Genomic DNA, 17,344 nt, shown 5'->3' on the forward strand with positions numbered 1-17,344 from the left:
GGGTCATTTTCAAAATGGCAATCTGTAACTAGTGGGGTGCCGCAGGGATCAGTGCTGGGGCCTCAACTATTTACAATACATATCAATGACTTGGATGAAGGAACAGAGTGTATTGTGGCCAAATTTGCTGATGATACAAAGATAGGTGGAAAAGCAAGTTGCGAGGAGGACACAAAGTGTCTGCAAAGGGATATTGTCAGGTTAAGCGAATGGGCAAAAATTTGGCAGATGGAATATAATGTGGGAAAATGTGAAGTCATCCACTTTGGGAGGAAAAATAAAAAAGCAAAATATTATTTGAATGGAGAAATATTACAAAATACTGTGTTACAGAGGGATCTGGGTGTCCTCTACATGAAACACAAAAAGTCAACATACACGTGCAGCAGGTAATCTGGAAGGCAAATGGAATATTGGCCTTTATTTCTAGGTGGATGGAGTATAAAAGCAGGGAAGTCATGCTACAACTGTACAGGGTGCTGGTGAGACCACACCTGGAGTACTGCTTACAGTTCTGGTGCCCTTATTTAAGGAAGGACATACTTGCATTGGAGGCAGTTCAGAGAAGGTTTACGAGGTTGATTCCGGGTATGGAAGGGTTGTCTTATGAGGAAAGATTGAACAGGTTGGGTCTATACTCATTGGAGTCTAGAAGAATGAGAGATCTTATTGAAACATACAAGATTCTGAGGGGACTCGATAGGGTAGATGCTGACAGGATGTTACCCCTCATGGGGGAATCTAAAACAAGGGGCATAGTCTCAGAATAAGGGGTTGCCCATTTAAGACAGAAACAAGGAGGAATTTCTTCTCCTAGAGGGTCGTAAATCTTTGGAATTCTTTACCCCAAAAAGCTGTGGAGGCTGAGTCATTGAATACATTCAAGGCTGAGTTAGACAAATTTTTGATCAGCAAGGGAGTCAAAGGATATGTGGAAGGGGCGGGAAAGTGGAGTTGAGGTAAAAATCAGATCAGCCATGATCTCATTAAATGGCGGAGCAGGCTCGAGGGGCCGAATGGCCTACTCCTGCTCCTATCTCTTATGGTCTTATGCCTTAGATATTCTTGGGTACAGTGGGACTGGTTACTCCCATAAGCAGCCTGAGCATTTTACGCTCAGGAGTGTGCCTGTACTGCCCAATATCCAATTATACGATGGCGTAACCCATTGGTGTAACAATAGTACTCGCTTGTGATGTTTATTTGTAGATCTAGATGTCTTATTTCACACATCCTGTAATATCTATTTCAAAAATCACAGTCCCTAATTCTGTGAATACTATCAAAGCTAATGGATTTTCATTTTATATCCAATACTTCCATAAATGTTAATGGATTGTACCATTTGTGATTTTAACACAAAATATGCAACTAATTATTGATGTCACCACAAGATTATTAAGCATTGGACAGCCCAGTGGTACAATACATTGAGTGCTATTGTGGCAAGATACTATTTGGTGCCCACAATTCCTCCAAAAGAATTCTCAAGTTCAGATGGACCATCAGGGGAGTGAAGTTACAGGGAGAGGTAAGGCTATTCCTGTGCGCCTTCTAGTGCACAGTATTATAATTCAGGTTTCTCCTGACATAGTTTGATAAAGGTGTTGAACTGGAAATTAGCTCATTTTAGTGGGATGACAGGGAACTCAACCCCAGATTAATTGGTTGGAAAATAATGGCAGATCAAACAATAGACAAGCAGTGGAAGATATTTTTTTAAAAAGCAGTATAAGGTACAGCCCTGTTTCAAATCTTGCAGTACGCTGGTATAATTACAGCTCTATGGTAATCCTTTTATCAGTTTGGGGCAACAGATTTCCTCTGTGCACCATGTGCAACAAAACTGTAAACCCATTTAAGTATAATCAGAAATGTTTTAATGATTTAAATAATAATTTAAAAATATACAACAGTTGAGATCAATAAAATTATATACAGAAATGATGCAAGATAACTTTTATCCTTTAAACAACTTCTCAATTTGTACTGGACAATGCAATATGAAGTCCCAGTCTTTATACTACACAATGTTCATATATAAGTTTTCGAGCCATATCAATGTTTCCACTATTCTGATAAATTAGTGATAGATTATAAGCAATGTCTCGTCTTAGATCCACTTGATCATCGTCTATTCCCTGCAACAAAAAGACATTTCTTTAAAATTTCTTCTGTCATTTATACAAGAAAAAAATAAGACATATAATTTTTTGCTGGACTGTAATGTAACAGTTGACAAAATTCTTAGCTGTAATTGGACAGTATGGAGGCTCCAACATGGTGTATCATGGAAAAGGACACTAATCCGTGCCTGCGATTTCCCCAGACCAGGTACTTTGTCACACCTTCCAGCAGCTGGCTTAACAGCAGCACAGTAAGCACCCGAGTACAGAGTGCCTACCGCCTGTTGTGGTCTCAATGTAGAGAGGAGAAAACTATAATTTAAAAATATTTTGTCCTTTTATTTTATACTACGATGGCAAACAGTATTTGACAGTATAGTGTCACCTATCTTTACTAGTTTTCCTCATAAGACCCTAATTATTGCTAGTGGCTCCAGATATCTTAGTGTATGGTGCACTGGCAAACCAATTAGCATACGACGACAAGGACAGAAATAACTGAACAAAAAGTGCAGGATTAACAGAGGCTTGGATACAATTCTGATGATTGAAGTACATTCCATCATTTCAAATACCTCAGTTCAATGGCAATGTCATTTCCTAATGGCAGCAAATCTTGCGCTTGAGATTTGTGTGACTGTGTGCTGACTGCACAGGATCACGGCTTTTAGGATTCTAATGGACAGTTCTGTTGATAACCTATTTACAATAACTTAAAGGCAAATTTTGGTCTGCTGTAGATATCTCCTCGGGTTCAATGGCAGTCACAAGGTCTTTAAACTAGCAAATTGGAGGGGGTGCTCAGGTGGAAAAGGTAGTATAAATAATAATTCTAAAACAAATGAAGAGAGAGTAAAGTAATAGTCAGAAATCATGCTTTAGGCACTACAGGTAAGGGGAAAACTAAAAGATGTAATGTAATTAAATCAGGAGAGAGAAGTAAGAAATGTGTGAGGAAAAAAAACATTAGAGCAGAAGGACAGGTTAGGGTGTGTGGCCCAAATAAGCGTTTTTTATACAAACGCACGGAGTATAAGGAACAAATTGAACGAATTACAGGCACAAATTCAACTTAGAGGGTACGCCATTACTGAGACATGGCTGCAAGACGGTCAGGACTTGGAAGTGAATAAATCAGGTTATAAGGTCTACAGGAAGGATAGGAAAACTGATAGAGGGGGAGGAGTAGCCTTAGTAATTAAGGATAAAATTACTTCAATGTTAAGGGAGGATCCAACGAGATGTAAGCAGGCAGTGGAGACTTTATGTGTAGAATTAAGAAAAGGATTTAAGACTGTTGTGGGAGTTGTGTATAGGCCCCCAGTTGCAGATGTGAAGTGGCAGAATGTATAAATGCAGAGATCAGACAAGCATGTAGCAAAGGCAGTGTGATCTTAATGGGGGATTTTAAATTTCATACAGATTGGGATAAGCAGATGAGCTCATGTCAGAAAGGTAATGAATTTGAGTGTGTTCAGGATAGCTTTCTGAAACAACGGGCCCGATATTAGGAGGGCAGCGGGTTCACAGCGGGGGGTCGACTGGGCGCGTGGGTAACGCGCCCAGTGAAATCTGGGTGCTCCGCACGCAATCGCAGCTTGATTGAAGGTATTTACCTTTGCTTCCGGGTTTCGTGCTGGAAAGCTGCGCAGCGGGCGGACTGCGCATGCTCTGCATAGGCTGTCAGCTGGAGGAGCCCTATTTAAAGGGGCAGTCCTCCACTGACTGATGCTGCAGGAAATAGGAAAAATTACAGCATGGAGCAGCCCAGGGGGAAGACTGCTCCCAGGTTTCATGATGCCTCACTCCAGGTCTTATTGGATGGGGTGAGGATGAGGGGGAGGACAAAGATCTTCCCCCCGACGGGCGGGAGGAAGTGGCCTGCCTCTGCCACCAAGAAGGCCTGGCTCGAGGTGGCAGAGGAGGTCACCTGCACCATCAACATATCGCGCACCTGCATACACTGCAGGAGGCGCTTCAATCACCGAAGTAGGTCAGCCGAAGTGAGTACACTTACTCATTCCCCTACACTCCGTCTGCCACATCACCGCCCCCACCCCACATCTCCTTCTGCACTGCCAACACTACTCTATCACATCACTCCTCACATCCACTGAACCCTCATCCTCATCTTACCTGCACTTATTCACCTCACCAGTACTCATCCCACCACTACCACTCAACCCAATCCTCATACAATCTCATGGCTCTATCTCATACTCACCCTCTCATGCATCTCTTTCATGATCAGCCTCACCCAACCTGCCACTACCTGTGCTGCAGCCACAGGGTATGCATCACATATGTGCAGTAGGAAGCGTAACTCACATTACAAATTATATTGTCACCACTACTGCCACGTCTTTGCGAATCTTGTCTGGTTTGTGCAATAATGCCCTTTCCTGAGGATCACCATGAAGACCCACAACTGATACCACCCATTGTGTCACTGCAGAGTGGGTGTAGGTGTATTTGCAGGGCTCTTTTGTGCAGACGACTGAGAGACGTCGGCGATGTCCCAGGTGGCACCTGGAAGGATGCGGAGGAGAAGTTGTTGAGGGCAGTGGTGACTTTGACAGCGACAGGTAAGAAGATGGTGCTCGGGCCAGCCGGGAGCAGCTCAGCATGAAGGAGGCTGCAGATGTCCACGACTACATGTCGAGTGACTCTGAGCCTCCATGTGCACTGTTGCTCAGAGAGGTCCAGGAAGCTGAGCCTCGGTCTGTGGACCCTGTGGTGAGGGTAGTGCCTTCTGCGATGCATCTCTCTCTGCCGTTGCCCTTCCTCCTGCTGTGCAGGTGGATGTGTCACAGCACTGTGTTGTGGAGCTCCACGTGTCAGAGGTGGACAGCGTGGCCAGCTAGGCTGGTGACGCTGTTCGTCCTCCGAGGAGGTCATGACTGCAGTTACGGCGGCCCCCATCCGGAAGATGTACATTTGAGGGGGTCCACAAGGTAGGTAAATGTGTCTGGACACCGGGTTAAGTGTGCAAGTTTGTGAATTTTATTGTTAGGAGGAGGGTGGTGGAGGTCAAACTTTGTCCAAAGTGACAGAGTGGCCTCCTGCAATGAGTGAGGGTCTCCCCCACTGCACCTGTCAAATGGACCTTTGCACCTGCCACAGGCTGATGGCTGCAACTAGTCCATTTCAACTGGGAGTGTTTCCCCCAGTATGGGAAACAGTCCCAGTTGACTTGAAAATTCCACCCCTCCTAAAATATCAGGTCAATCAGGTCTGTAAACGACCTGAAGTACCTGGTTAATTACTTCAAGTGGCACCCCGCTGGCTTTAATTGCCGGCGGGAGTCCCACATGCGGGGGCTGCGCGCGCATGTCAGCGCGTCACTGGGGAACCCGGAAGTGGGCGGGTTGGAGCCGGGCTCCAGACCCGCCCTGGGAATCCCCGATTTTCGCAGCCCCCCCGCCACGAACGCACCCGCTCGGGGTGCGAAAATCGAGCCCAATATTTCCTAGAATCAACAAGGGGGCAGACCATATTCGATTTAATAATGAGTAATGAGCCAGATTTAGTTAACAGCCTAACAGTGCATGAACATTTATCTGGTAGGAATCAAGGGATATAGGGATCGGGCAGGAAAGTGGAGTTGAGGTCGAAAATCAGCCATGATCTTATTGAATGGCAGAGCAGGCTCGAGGAACTGTCTGCCCTCCTCCTGCTCTTATTTCTTATGTTCTTATATTATGATCGAGTTCAATGTTGTGTTTGAAAAGGAGAAACCCATAACAGCTACTAAGATTCTAAATTTCGGTGTGGCCAACTTCAACGGGATGAAACAGAGATTGTGCACAGTAAACTGGGCAAATCTGTTAATGGGTAAAAGAAGATCAGTGGGAGGTTTTCAAAAAAGAATTTAAAGTGATACAGAACCAATTTATACCCCTAAGGAGCAAGAGCTCTACTTGCCAAAAAAAGCAGCCATGGACGACAAAAGAGGCAAGGGACAACATAAAACTAAAAGAAAAAGCATACAAAAATGCAAAAAATAGCACTGATCTTGGGAACTGGGAGACATACAAAGAACAGCAAAGTGTGACAAAATAGACAGTAAGAGCTACAAAAAGGGAGTATGAAAAGAAACTTACAAGGGATATCAAAATCATCACAAAACATTTTTACAATTATATTAGGAAAAAGAGGGTGGTGAAGAGCAATGTGGGCCCCTTAAAAACTGATAATGGTGATGTTGTAAATGAAAATAAGGAAATGGCGGACATGTTAAATAATGAATTTGGGACAGTATTTACAGCAGAGGAAGAGGATAGCATGCTGGACACCCCAAGGAAACTAATTTTTATTAAAGGACGGGGGACTCACCATAATTAACGTAAGCAAAGCAACAGTATTGAAGAAAATAATGGCACTAAAGAGTAACAAATCCTCAGGACCAGATGGTTTCCATCCCAGGGTTTTAAAGGAAGGAAGTAGGTGAGAACATTGCAGATGCCATAACTATAATCTTCCAAAGTTCTCTTGATTCAGGAACCATTCCTTTAGATTGGAAATTTGCACGTCACCCCGCTGTTTAAGAAAGGTGAGAGGGGGAAACCAGGGAATTATCGACCAGTTAGCCTAACATCTGTTGTCGGGAAATTACTAGAGTCTATAATTAAGGATAGAGTGACCGAACATCTTGAAAATTTTCAGCTGATCAGAGAGAGCCAACTTGGATTTTTAAAGGGTAGGTCATGCTTGATGAACTGTTGAATTTCTTTTGAAGAGGTGACTAAAGTAGTGGACAGGGGAATGTCTATGGTTGTTGTTTTTATGGACTTCCAGAAGGCATTTGATAAAATACCTCATAAGAGATTGTTAGCTAAAGTTGAAGCTCATGGAATTGAGGGCAAATTATTGACCTGGTTAGGAAATTGGCTGAGTGGCAGGAGACAGAGAGTAGGGATAATAGGCAGATACTTGAATTGACAGGATGTGACTAGTGGTGTCCCACAGGCATCTGTGTTGGAGTCTCAACTATTCACTGTATTTATTAACGACTTAGATGACGGGATAGGGAGCCACATATCCAAATTTGCCAATGTCACAAAGATAGGCAGCATAGATAGAAGCACAAAATTACAGAGAGATATTAATAGATTAAGTGAATGGGCAAAACTGTGGCAAATGGATTTCAATGTAGGCAAATGTGAGGTCATCCACTTAGGACCTAAAAAGGATAGATCAGAGCACCTTCTAAATGGTGATAAGTTCAAAACAGTAGAAGTCCAAAGAGATACAGGGGTCCATATACATAGATCATTGAAATGTCAGGGACAGGTATAGAAAATAATCAAAAAGACTAATGGAATCCTGGCCTTTATATCGAGTGGACTAGAATACAAGAGGTTGGAAGTTATGCTGCAGCTATACAAAGCCCTGGTTGGACCACACCTGGAGTACTGTGTTCAGTTCTGAGCACTGCAGCTTAGGAAGGATATATTGGTCATGGAGGGAGTGCAGCGTAGATTTACTAGAATGATACCTGGACTGCAAGGGTTAAATTACAAGGCGAGATTACACAAACCAGGATTGTATTCCCTGGAATTTAAAAGATTAAGGTGTGATTTGATCAAAGTTTTCAAGATATTAAGGGGAACTGATAGGTTAACAAAACTCTATCTACCCTAAGACATTAACCAAAGGTATTAAGGGATATGGGGCAAAGGCAGGTATATGGAGTTAGGTCACAGATCAGCCATGATCTCAGTGAATGGCGGAACAGGCTGGAGGGGCTGAATGGCCTACTCCTGTTCCTATGTTCCAGTGATGTCAGTCGCTCTTGTAAGTGTATACCATACCACTTACCTGCCGGAGTTGACTCACATTGCCCATTATCCTTTTATGAAATAGTGTAACTCAAGGGATATAATAATGCGTCCCCCTTGACATGTGAACTGGATACTGTGTCTTTCCAAGATGCCCTCATATCTTCTACTTCAATATTTTTGAAGGCAGACTGAGGCCAGATACAAATAGTTAAGCTGCTTATTACACACACAGCAAGTAAACATATAGAGCAAAGTGATGGTTGGACTCACGTAATTCAATCAGTACAGTTCGTCTTCATGTGATACTAAATAATGAAGATGCTACGTTTCCCCACATTAATGGGTCACCTTGCTCGACTTAAACAAATAACTTCTAACTATCTTCCCGCATCCTATCCCTTTGAGCCTGAGGAAAGCTTGCCCTCGCAGCTTTCTATTTAAAGATCTGTCTGCATATGTCTCTATCTCTTCTTTAGTCTCTCTTTGTTCAGAACCCTAGGGTATAGTCCCTGCTGAACGCCCAGAACCAGGGGCCCACCAATACAGTGGGTGTGAGGTGTTTATCGATTACCAAGGCAGGCTAATGAATTGTTTATTCTTTATGGTCTTTGGTGAAACTACTTCAAAGCCCAGCTCATTAGCATTTAACCACCTTTCTATCTCGGTGCCCTTTATTTTTTAAAAAACTTGTGAATACACTTTACTTTAAAACACAACCTTTAAATATAATTTTTTCCATATCCTTTTGTGGAGCAAAAAAGAGCAAAAAAAAAATCAGAATATTATGGGAATGACCATTACAGTCGTAAAAATAAAAATAAAAGTCCCCTCCTCTCCTGGAGGTACCAAGTCTTGCCGGGTAATGGTTCCACAGGTATCAATTCTGGTAATTTGCCCAAGAGGCCGGTCTTCAGCTGTAAGACAGTCATAAGAAATAGGAGCAGGAGTAGGCCACATGGCTCCTCAAGCCTGCTCTGCCATTCAATCAGATCATGGCTGATCTTCGACCTCAACTCCTGCCCGATCCCCATAAAAGTCAGTGTCAGCCTGCTAGTCTGCTTCTTTTTTTAAAGAAGCAGACTAGCAGTGCCCAATTCTCTTCTTACCAAACTTCCACACACACACACTTTCCAGCAGGAGTCACCAGATACCAGTCAGGACATCATAGGATAGGAGTTTAAAAGCATTGGACTAAGCCTTCTCTCCTGTCATTGGCTGCTTTTTCCCATCTGTAGCCCAGGGGCTATAAAGCCAACATTGCTGCCCCGGATGAGTTCAGCTAAGCCAGCACAGACTGGAGATGAAATTGTGCTCGTTCTTGGTCTGTGCGATTGTTACACATTGACTTCACCTACTAAGCCATCTGGGAGGCCAAAACCTTTCTCTTAAGGTACCAAGTGATTGCTAAAATTAAAGCTACAACTAAAATGCAACAAAATAAGAATGTAGGAACAAGAAAAAGCCATCCAACCCATTTAGCTTGCCCAGCACAAGGCAGCATCGATCCTGTAAGTCAACAACTCTGTAAGTATGTCGAAGTTAATTCCTAAAGCCAAGATGAACTGGTGGCTTCCTCTGTTTGTAATTTGGGTCTTCTAACCTGTGTATCATTGTGTGAGTAAGAGAAAAGAAGTCTTATATATTTAGATTTTTAGCATATTACATACCTCTAATTTAAGAGGTGGGAGCTCCAGTGCCTTTTCATAATAATGAATTGCAAAATGCACAAGTCCCAGTTGATGTAATGCACGTCCTATATTATAGTACACTTCTTGGCAAGGTCCTCGAAGTTCCAAATACTGTGTTAGAAAGGAGAATCCCTAGAAAAAAATGTACCGATCTAATGAAAAGCAGCACATGGCGGCATCTGCCAAACCAAGTTTGATTGCTATCCTGTCCTGCTTGTCAATCTCCCTGCTTTCTGGAACTCCTTCCCCAAATCCCTCAGTCTTCCAACTTCTTGCCCAACCTTTAAAAACTTTTGTCCTCTCCTCCCCCCTGCCAATCTCTTCCTCCATGACTATGAAAGGCCTTGGGTGGTATTTTTTACTTTAAAGGCATTATATTATTTAAAGTTGTAGTTGCTAGGCTAAGCATTATTTTAAATGCAACTCAAACCCATGTCACATCACTAACCGCACAAGCACATTTGATGCAATATCTCTCAATGGTGCAGTACAGTTGCTTTTAATGCACTTTTCTCTCTGTGCTGAAATGACTTGTTAGATCACTGCCCTTCGAGTGCAAGAAGGAAAAAAACAGTAAAGCTACTTAGTTATACTCTGCCTTCAAATTCCCCAAAGCCCCTTCAACGTTTCTCCGCAGTAAATATTGCTGCTTCCTCCCTACTCTCAAAGTGAATTTTATTCACAGCTTGTTCAATTGAAAGTAGACTATCCCGAAGTTCAAATTTGAATTACAGCAGGTTATAGGTCATTGCACTAAATTCAACTCAACACTCTATAATTAACACAGATATGATGTGATACATCTTAATGTACGGTGTAAATAGTAAAAATTACCTTTTCGTATCCCTTCTAAATCAATTAACAGCATACTGAGATTATACAGAAGAGAATCTATAACTCATCATACTTGGGTAAAAGTATTCTTGGGAAGTTTAAAGTTTTAACAAATGGCATAATTTTCGCATTAGAACACATCCTAATTATAAAATATCGCATCAAAATAGTTCAACAGATAGATTTCAAACTTTAAATCTGAGTTCAATGACTTGGACAAACCTGCACCAGAAGAGGATGTCGTTTTAAAACAAACTTCTGAGATGCCATGTGGATAAAAGTAAGGCCTACACAGAGACTGTGGAGGGGTTCATTGGGCTGAGTCCTGAAAGCCTGAACATACTGACCTGAAATTTAAAATGAGAAGAAACAAGAGATAGTTAAATGATTGTTTTTAGGAACCATTTAATACTACCTTAAAAATATTAACCACATCATTTACCATCATATTTTAATGCAGTCGATTAGGCTTATATTGATTTTCGGAAGACATTCCACAAGATGTCTCACAGGAGACTTATTACTAAATTCAGGAATATGGCACAAGAGGAAATGAAGCAGCATGAACAGACAACTGGGTGACAAACAGGAAACTAAGGGATAGGGTTTATGGGTGTTGCTCAGATTGGTAAAGGGTAGGAACTGATGTGTGGAGATTATATATACACACATATATTTGGGGCACTGAAGGAGATTTTTTTTTAAATGTTGCAGAAGCTATCAGGTGGGACCCAGGAGAATAGATAAATATATTGGGGTTTGTTCTTTATTGGAGGGGAGCATTGGATATAGATGGATATATTGGAGTTCGTTATTTATTGAAGGGAAGAAGTGGGTATAGATATATTGGGGTTGGATATTTATTAAAGGGGATCAGTAGGTAAAATAGATATATACTGGGGTTTGTTATTTATTGAAGGGAAGCAGCAGGGGTTTAATAAGTAGGCATTAAGATAGGGAGGATAACTTTGTGAAAGGTAGCACTGGCAATTAAATTTGCAGGCATTAACATTTTCTTGTAGCAGCCAGGAGCGGGGAGCGCCAAGCAAGACAAGAGGTGGAAAGGTAAAAATTGCAGGCAGTCGGGCCAGAGGCTGAGAGAGCAAATTAATTTTTACAACTCAGAAGCGGCTGTCGGAATGAAGGCGCAGCAGGGAGCCGAGAGCAGAACCTGAAGCCAGTAGGTGAAACAAACTCAGAGGGATGGGCCACAGTGGGTTCGGAGGTGGGTAGGATGTGTGGAAATGGAGGCACAGCAGGAAGTCGACTGTGGAACCTGAGACCTAAAGTTTAAATTGTTTGAGGCGGGCAGGCCACACTGGGCTGGAGGCGATTGGAAACATGAACCAGATAAAAGAAGAAAGCAGAATGTCATACACAGCTGAAAACAGTAAATAAAGACAATTATTTGTTTTAACCTTATCTCTAGTTAAGCAGGGAGGCTAAAATGTTGTGGTAACTGTGCTGGGTGATGTGTAGCGATATCAAAAGATTGGAAGCTTTATTTACAGCTCTACCTGGTGGTACAGCTGAATGATAGGGAATTGTGACTGTTGTGGGAAAAATCACCACTCGGAGTCAGACTGTTTTAGGGTAAATACCACTGTCATGTACCCATAAGTCACTTCATCGTTGCCTTTAATTCAACAGTCCAAAATCCACGCTAACATGACACTGCCCAATTTACAATGGGAAAACTTATTAATGCAGCACCTGTGGGATTGACAAGGAATGGCAACAGCTAACTGTTGACATTTTAACATTGGAAAACCCCACAGAAATGTTTATCTATCTCTATAATGGTGCATGCGACCCATGCACCAATTTTAATATATTACTATTCGACTTCCAGGGGTATTACACATGGGGAATCGAGACCAAGTGTAATCGTCAGTGGGGTTAGAGGTCAGGAGATAATTGGACCAGGGCGCACAGACATAATTCGTCCCTATTTTAAAGTCATACATGCTGCCCTTATTTTTATATAGTGCGTTGATTTTTCAGGGTGATTTATAGTTAAATAGCACAACTTACAACAATTTGGGAAGTAGAGTTGGTTGCAGCACAGGAAATTCTCTGCAGTAACAGCTGTGGAGCTGGAAGGTGCAAAACTGAACCATTGAAGTGCCAACATTGATGTAATTAAAGCATGACAGGTTTACATAGGCAGGTTCCATTATAAGTGTGGACACAAGAATTGATAACAGGAACTATAAAGCATCATAGAAAAATAAAAATATATAAAAACAAGGAAAACATGTCTGAGTTTAAAATGGGGATTGAATACGTATATGTATTTTATAATACACCCACATCTGATTAAAAATCTTATATCTGCGTACCCTGCCCTTTAACCCTGCTTCACCTGATTATAACTCCTCGTGCAATGCCACAGGGGATTGACTGGTATTGATAGGCATACTAAATAAAAAGACAGATAGATAAATAGAGAGATAAGTAGATAAATATAGAGATATAGAGAGTTGGTAATACTGTGGTTAACATTAATGCCTGCTATTCTTCCATCCCCCACAGGTTGGCACTGTAACATCAAAAAAATACAAGGCAGCCTGTTGTTCTTACTTCCTCCAGAGATTTAATCAAATGACAAAATGGACAAAGTAATAATCTCATTGCGGGTTTGAGAACAAAGAGATAGTGTGGGGAACAGTTCATCAGCTGTTATTAACAACAAAAGCTGAGCCTGATGCAAAGCTTGAGCTATTTATAAACATCATCTTAAGCCCAAGGAAGAATTATGCCAGTATCTTCATTATTTTGATAATATATACAGTCATGTTTATGGACATGGCCATATTCCAACCTTGTACAAACACCATCCAGCCACAGCATCTTTGATACCTGGTGATGTCCATATAGAAGGATTAATAATTGTAATGTAATCACTGCATGCTTTCAGATTGATAGTTCGTTACCAACGAATAGTACTGGGAGTATATATTAAAAAATAATCAACACTCATTACCTAAAGCATGCTTGAAGCTTCCAGCCACAAATGCATTGTGTCCATTAAGTACACAGAGTGCGTGGTTGTCTGGGTGTTTCAGCATTAGGCGCAGGCAAAAACGATGGTGTCTCAGGTCTTGAGAGTGCATGGTAACTTGGTTAAAGATATTCCAGAGCTGAGGTTTGTTCACATTTTCCATCACCATGACCCTTGAAAGAACAGAAAAAAAATCAGGACTATTCTTCAGCAAAGACAAAAAATAAGATTTGCTTCTTAAAGGGTAAACATTTTGTGAAAGTTTTTATTTTTACAGATAAAGCATTTCACAACTCAAATCATCAATTTTACAGAAGACAGAGGGAGGACTAGGATTGAAAAAAATCAAGACCAAGAATATGGATTCAAACAGAATAATGGCAATGAGCATTGTTTCAAAGACTTCACCTGTAGCTCTTTATTAAATCATCCAATGTCGATTTGTGAAGTTTGACTGCTATCAACTTATCTCCTTTTATGAACATCACGATCAGAACAGTTCATGATTCTTACAAATGTGTTCAGTTCCTGACCTTATAAGTCACAATGCACTAAAGGAACCAACAAAAATGTGGCCATTGATAGGTGTATACATTTGAGCTTTTCAACATTTGAACAGTAGTTTGAAATCAGGGAGCTATTTATTGTGAAGATATTTTGTGTAGGCCCAGTAAAGTACGACTGAGCCAGAACCCTGTTATTCTCTTGGCTCCAAATTCTCATCCTGACAAAATAAAACCTGCAATTTTGAATACTGGGCCAAGGCAAGTTTTACTCATTCATATATTTAAGCATTTCACAGAGTTTATTATATTGTGTAAAACAAAACAAAAATAAAGTAAATGCTGTGGTAATTTGTTCCCAGTTTCAAGACCACATGGTTTAAGAATTCAAGAGCCTTTTCGCATTAAGATACGTACAAATCATTCCACTGCAAACTGCACAAACAGCATATTGCTCAGACTTCAAAAGGAAATCCTCTCTTATGAAAGCTGTGCAAGTCAGCCCTCTAGTGGAAATAATGAATTCTTTAGCCTTGATTTATTTCAACAGCATTCCTTTCAACCAAGCTTCAGCCTCATTCATTCAGTCGAGTCACAACATGCAATGCCTGGGACGGGGAGGGAAGAGAAAGAAGATGAGACAGAGAAGAAACAGCAGTGGTAATGCACATCCTGTAGGCCACTCATGGAGCTGCATTAATGGAAACCACAGGCCTATTTGACAGTTCTCATGTTACTTTGCACGATCACACTCCAAAATACGATGTTACTTAGTTCAGAGATTCACTGTGACAATCCATATTTAATGTAAATAATGTGCTTTTCCCTACATTAAAATTCACTAGGTTTTGCCATTAAGAATGGATTAATCTGAAATACCTGATATAATTGTATGCTTTTCTGAAGTTGTTATCCAGAACAGCAGCTGATAGGCCAAAGTATTCCAACTCTTTCCGTTTCTGCCTATCATCATAAAACGAGTAGTACTCCAAGGAAGAATCAACCAAGAGTTCAGCTTCTTTGAAACGTTTGAGGTCACACAAGGTGTAAATGGCTTTTAACAATAAATTCCACCAGTCATCCTTATTCAGTACACTAGTTTTTCCTGTTTTAAAAAGGATACGGAAATACTTAAGTTACCTGTTTACAACTGGAAAGAAAAAGAACATTTACAGTTTATAAAGTGTAGAAGTTCAGTGAAATCAAAATGATGTAGCAACGTATGCGGATTACACAATGTTCATTAAAAAGGCATTATTTAAAGGGCTAAGAAAGTGTATGGGCGCTGTTGTTTAAAGCACTCCCTCTTTTTTTGAAGAACAAAATGATGCCCTTACAAGGTTTGACATTTAAAAATATTCCGATTTTATTTGCTCCAGTGAGATCTCCCTTCCGATTGGACCAATCCAGTGTCATCAATTACAGGGAACCATCCTGTGTGTCCTGGAGTGACTATTGAAAGCAACTGAAGGGGCACTTTGAAAACATTGTAAGGAGTGTAAATGTCAATTTTGTAGCTGCCATGGACACACTTGAGTAGGATTTCCCTCCTTGCCAAGCCACACCCCATGAGTCCCGGAAAAGCACCACTGAAACCAGCTTTTGGGAGGGGGGTTTACATGACTCTTTAAACAGGCCGAGGTCACTCTGAAGCTGTCCAATCAAAAAACCACACCACAGACTGGAAGATTCTGCTCATCGGTCAGCTGAGCATCTGACACCCATCACCATGCTTCAGAGTTTCCACAAATGCATACAAGCACAATTTTCATCGCGTGATAGGGAGTGCACTCTCTCCCCCTGTCGGAACACGCCCCACTTACCTAAACCCAGAGAACTTAGCTGCAGATCGGCCAGTGCACATGGGTTTGCTGGAGTTTAACCAGCTAAAAGCATACAAGTTGACTGGATTGCTTGTCCACGTAGGACTACTTCAACACCTAGGGCACTTGCAAGGTATTTGGTTTCAAGTGGGAGGAATTCAAGCTCCTAATGACAGGCCTAACTCTCCATGTCCCATCAATAAGCCAAGTTGTTTGGTCAATCAGTAGCAGTGCCCTGGAATACTGAAGACCGACTGGCTTAGGTATTGGATTAGCCACACAGGGTCATCTACGTTCCAACTTTCTATCACTAAACATGTCCCCCTGGAGCCAATACAATTCCAAAGAAACCCCACTTTCCTTCCCAAATTAGGATATTACCAGTTGTTTGGACAGCTAACAAGGGTGAGTTGGAGTTCTCAAAAATCAGGGAGACTAGCATTGAGGCTGCATTCACAACAAAAATCTGAAAACCATCCATTGGAATTCAATGTTTATTGAGCTGCAACAAATAAAGTAGATAAATGACTGGCTGATTCAAAATATACACAGTCTTTACTTTTTGCAACACTTAACTAATCGCTGCAGTGAATTAGTAAATGAATAATGATCAAATTCATGTTCATTGCATTTTTATACGCGAGTTGCCTTTATTAAGCAATTTTAACCTAAATCACTCTCTTTAGGTTTTATCATTTAATTGTCAACTTTTTTTCAAAAACCCCCTGTATTTGAAAATGAAGATAAATTCCTACTGGGCTCCTACCAAGAACTCCACACCCCAACTCCTGATTCCATCCTCCCACTTTACTGTTCACTGGGGCTGAATCCAAAGATGTGCAACCTCGGTGTCCAGTTTGACCCTGAACGGAGCTTCAAACCCCACATCCTAACCATCACCAACAGTTCCGTAACAGTGCCCCCCACTGCTCTTACCTCACTCACAGTGCTGTTAAGAGACTTCTTCACGCCTTTGTCACCTCTAAGCTCAATTACTCCAATGGTCTCATCAGCTCCGCAATTTCCATTCTTCATAAACCGCAACTCGTCTAAACCTCTGTTGCCTGCATCCTAAGCCACAGAAAGTCCTGCTCCCCAATCAACATTCTCCTTGCCAAACTCCATTAGTGCCCTATTCACCAACACACCTTCATTTACAAGTCTATCCACAACCATGCCCTCCCACATACCGCCGCAACCTCCTCCAGTCCTACATGCCAGCACGTGCCTTCTGCTCCTCCAACTCTGACATCCTCTGCAGAATTTTCAGCTGCCGTGCCCTCACACTCTCCCTCTGTCTAGTTACTATCTCTTCTTCAAGAGTTTCCTCAAAATCTCTCTCTTTGACTAAATCTTTAGTTTTTTTTTAAAGTTTACTACAACGACAATACCATTCTTCCTTTTATTGTGCCTCAGTTGATAGATTGGTCACTGTGAACAAATAGAATACAAGACACAGAATTAGGGAGGCTGTGTTTTCTTACCCGACTGCTATGCACACTTTGCGGCAGCGTGGATACAACATTGGCTAAGAGACAGAAAGTATAAGGTAGTGGTGAACGGCTGTTTTTCAGACTGGAGGG

At 41.5% G+C, this 17,344-nt stretch overlaps 1 protein-coding gene across 1 annotated transcript in view; it reads right to left on the minus strand.

Moving 5' to 3' along the window:
* Positions 1–1,857: 1,857 nt before the first annotated feature.
* The window catches only part of gtf3c3 (general transcription factor IIIC, polypeptide 3), a 62,397-nt gene continuing 46,910 nt past the window's right edge, over positions 1,858–17,344 (minus strand). The window contains exons 14-18 of the mRNA XM_067987775.1: positions 14,818–15,043; positions 13,418–13,608; positions 10,654–10,778; positions 9,577–9,729; positions 1,858–2,141 (exon numbers count right to left, since the gene is read on the minus strand). Of these exons, the coding sequence (XP_067843876.1) occupies positions 2,019–2,141; positions 9,577–9,729; positions 10,654–10,778; positions 13,418–13,608; positions 14,818–15,043 (818 nt within the window). The 3' untranslated portion in view covers positions 1,858–2,018. The remainder of the gene's footprint in view (positions 2,142–9,576; positions 9,730–10,653; positions 10,779–13,417; positions 13,609–14,817; positions 15,044–17,344) is intronic.

This window comes from Heptranchias perlo, chromosome 7, assembly GCF_035084215.1.
Source record: "Heptranchias perlo isolate sHepPer1 chromosome 7, sHepPer1.hap1, whole genome shotgun sequence".
Classification (NCBI taxonomy): domain Eukaryota; kingdom Metazoa; phylum Chordata; class Chondrichthyes; order Hexanchiformes; family Hexanchidae; genus Heptranchias; species Heptranchias perlo.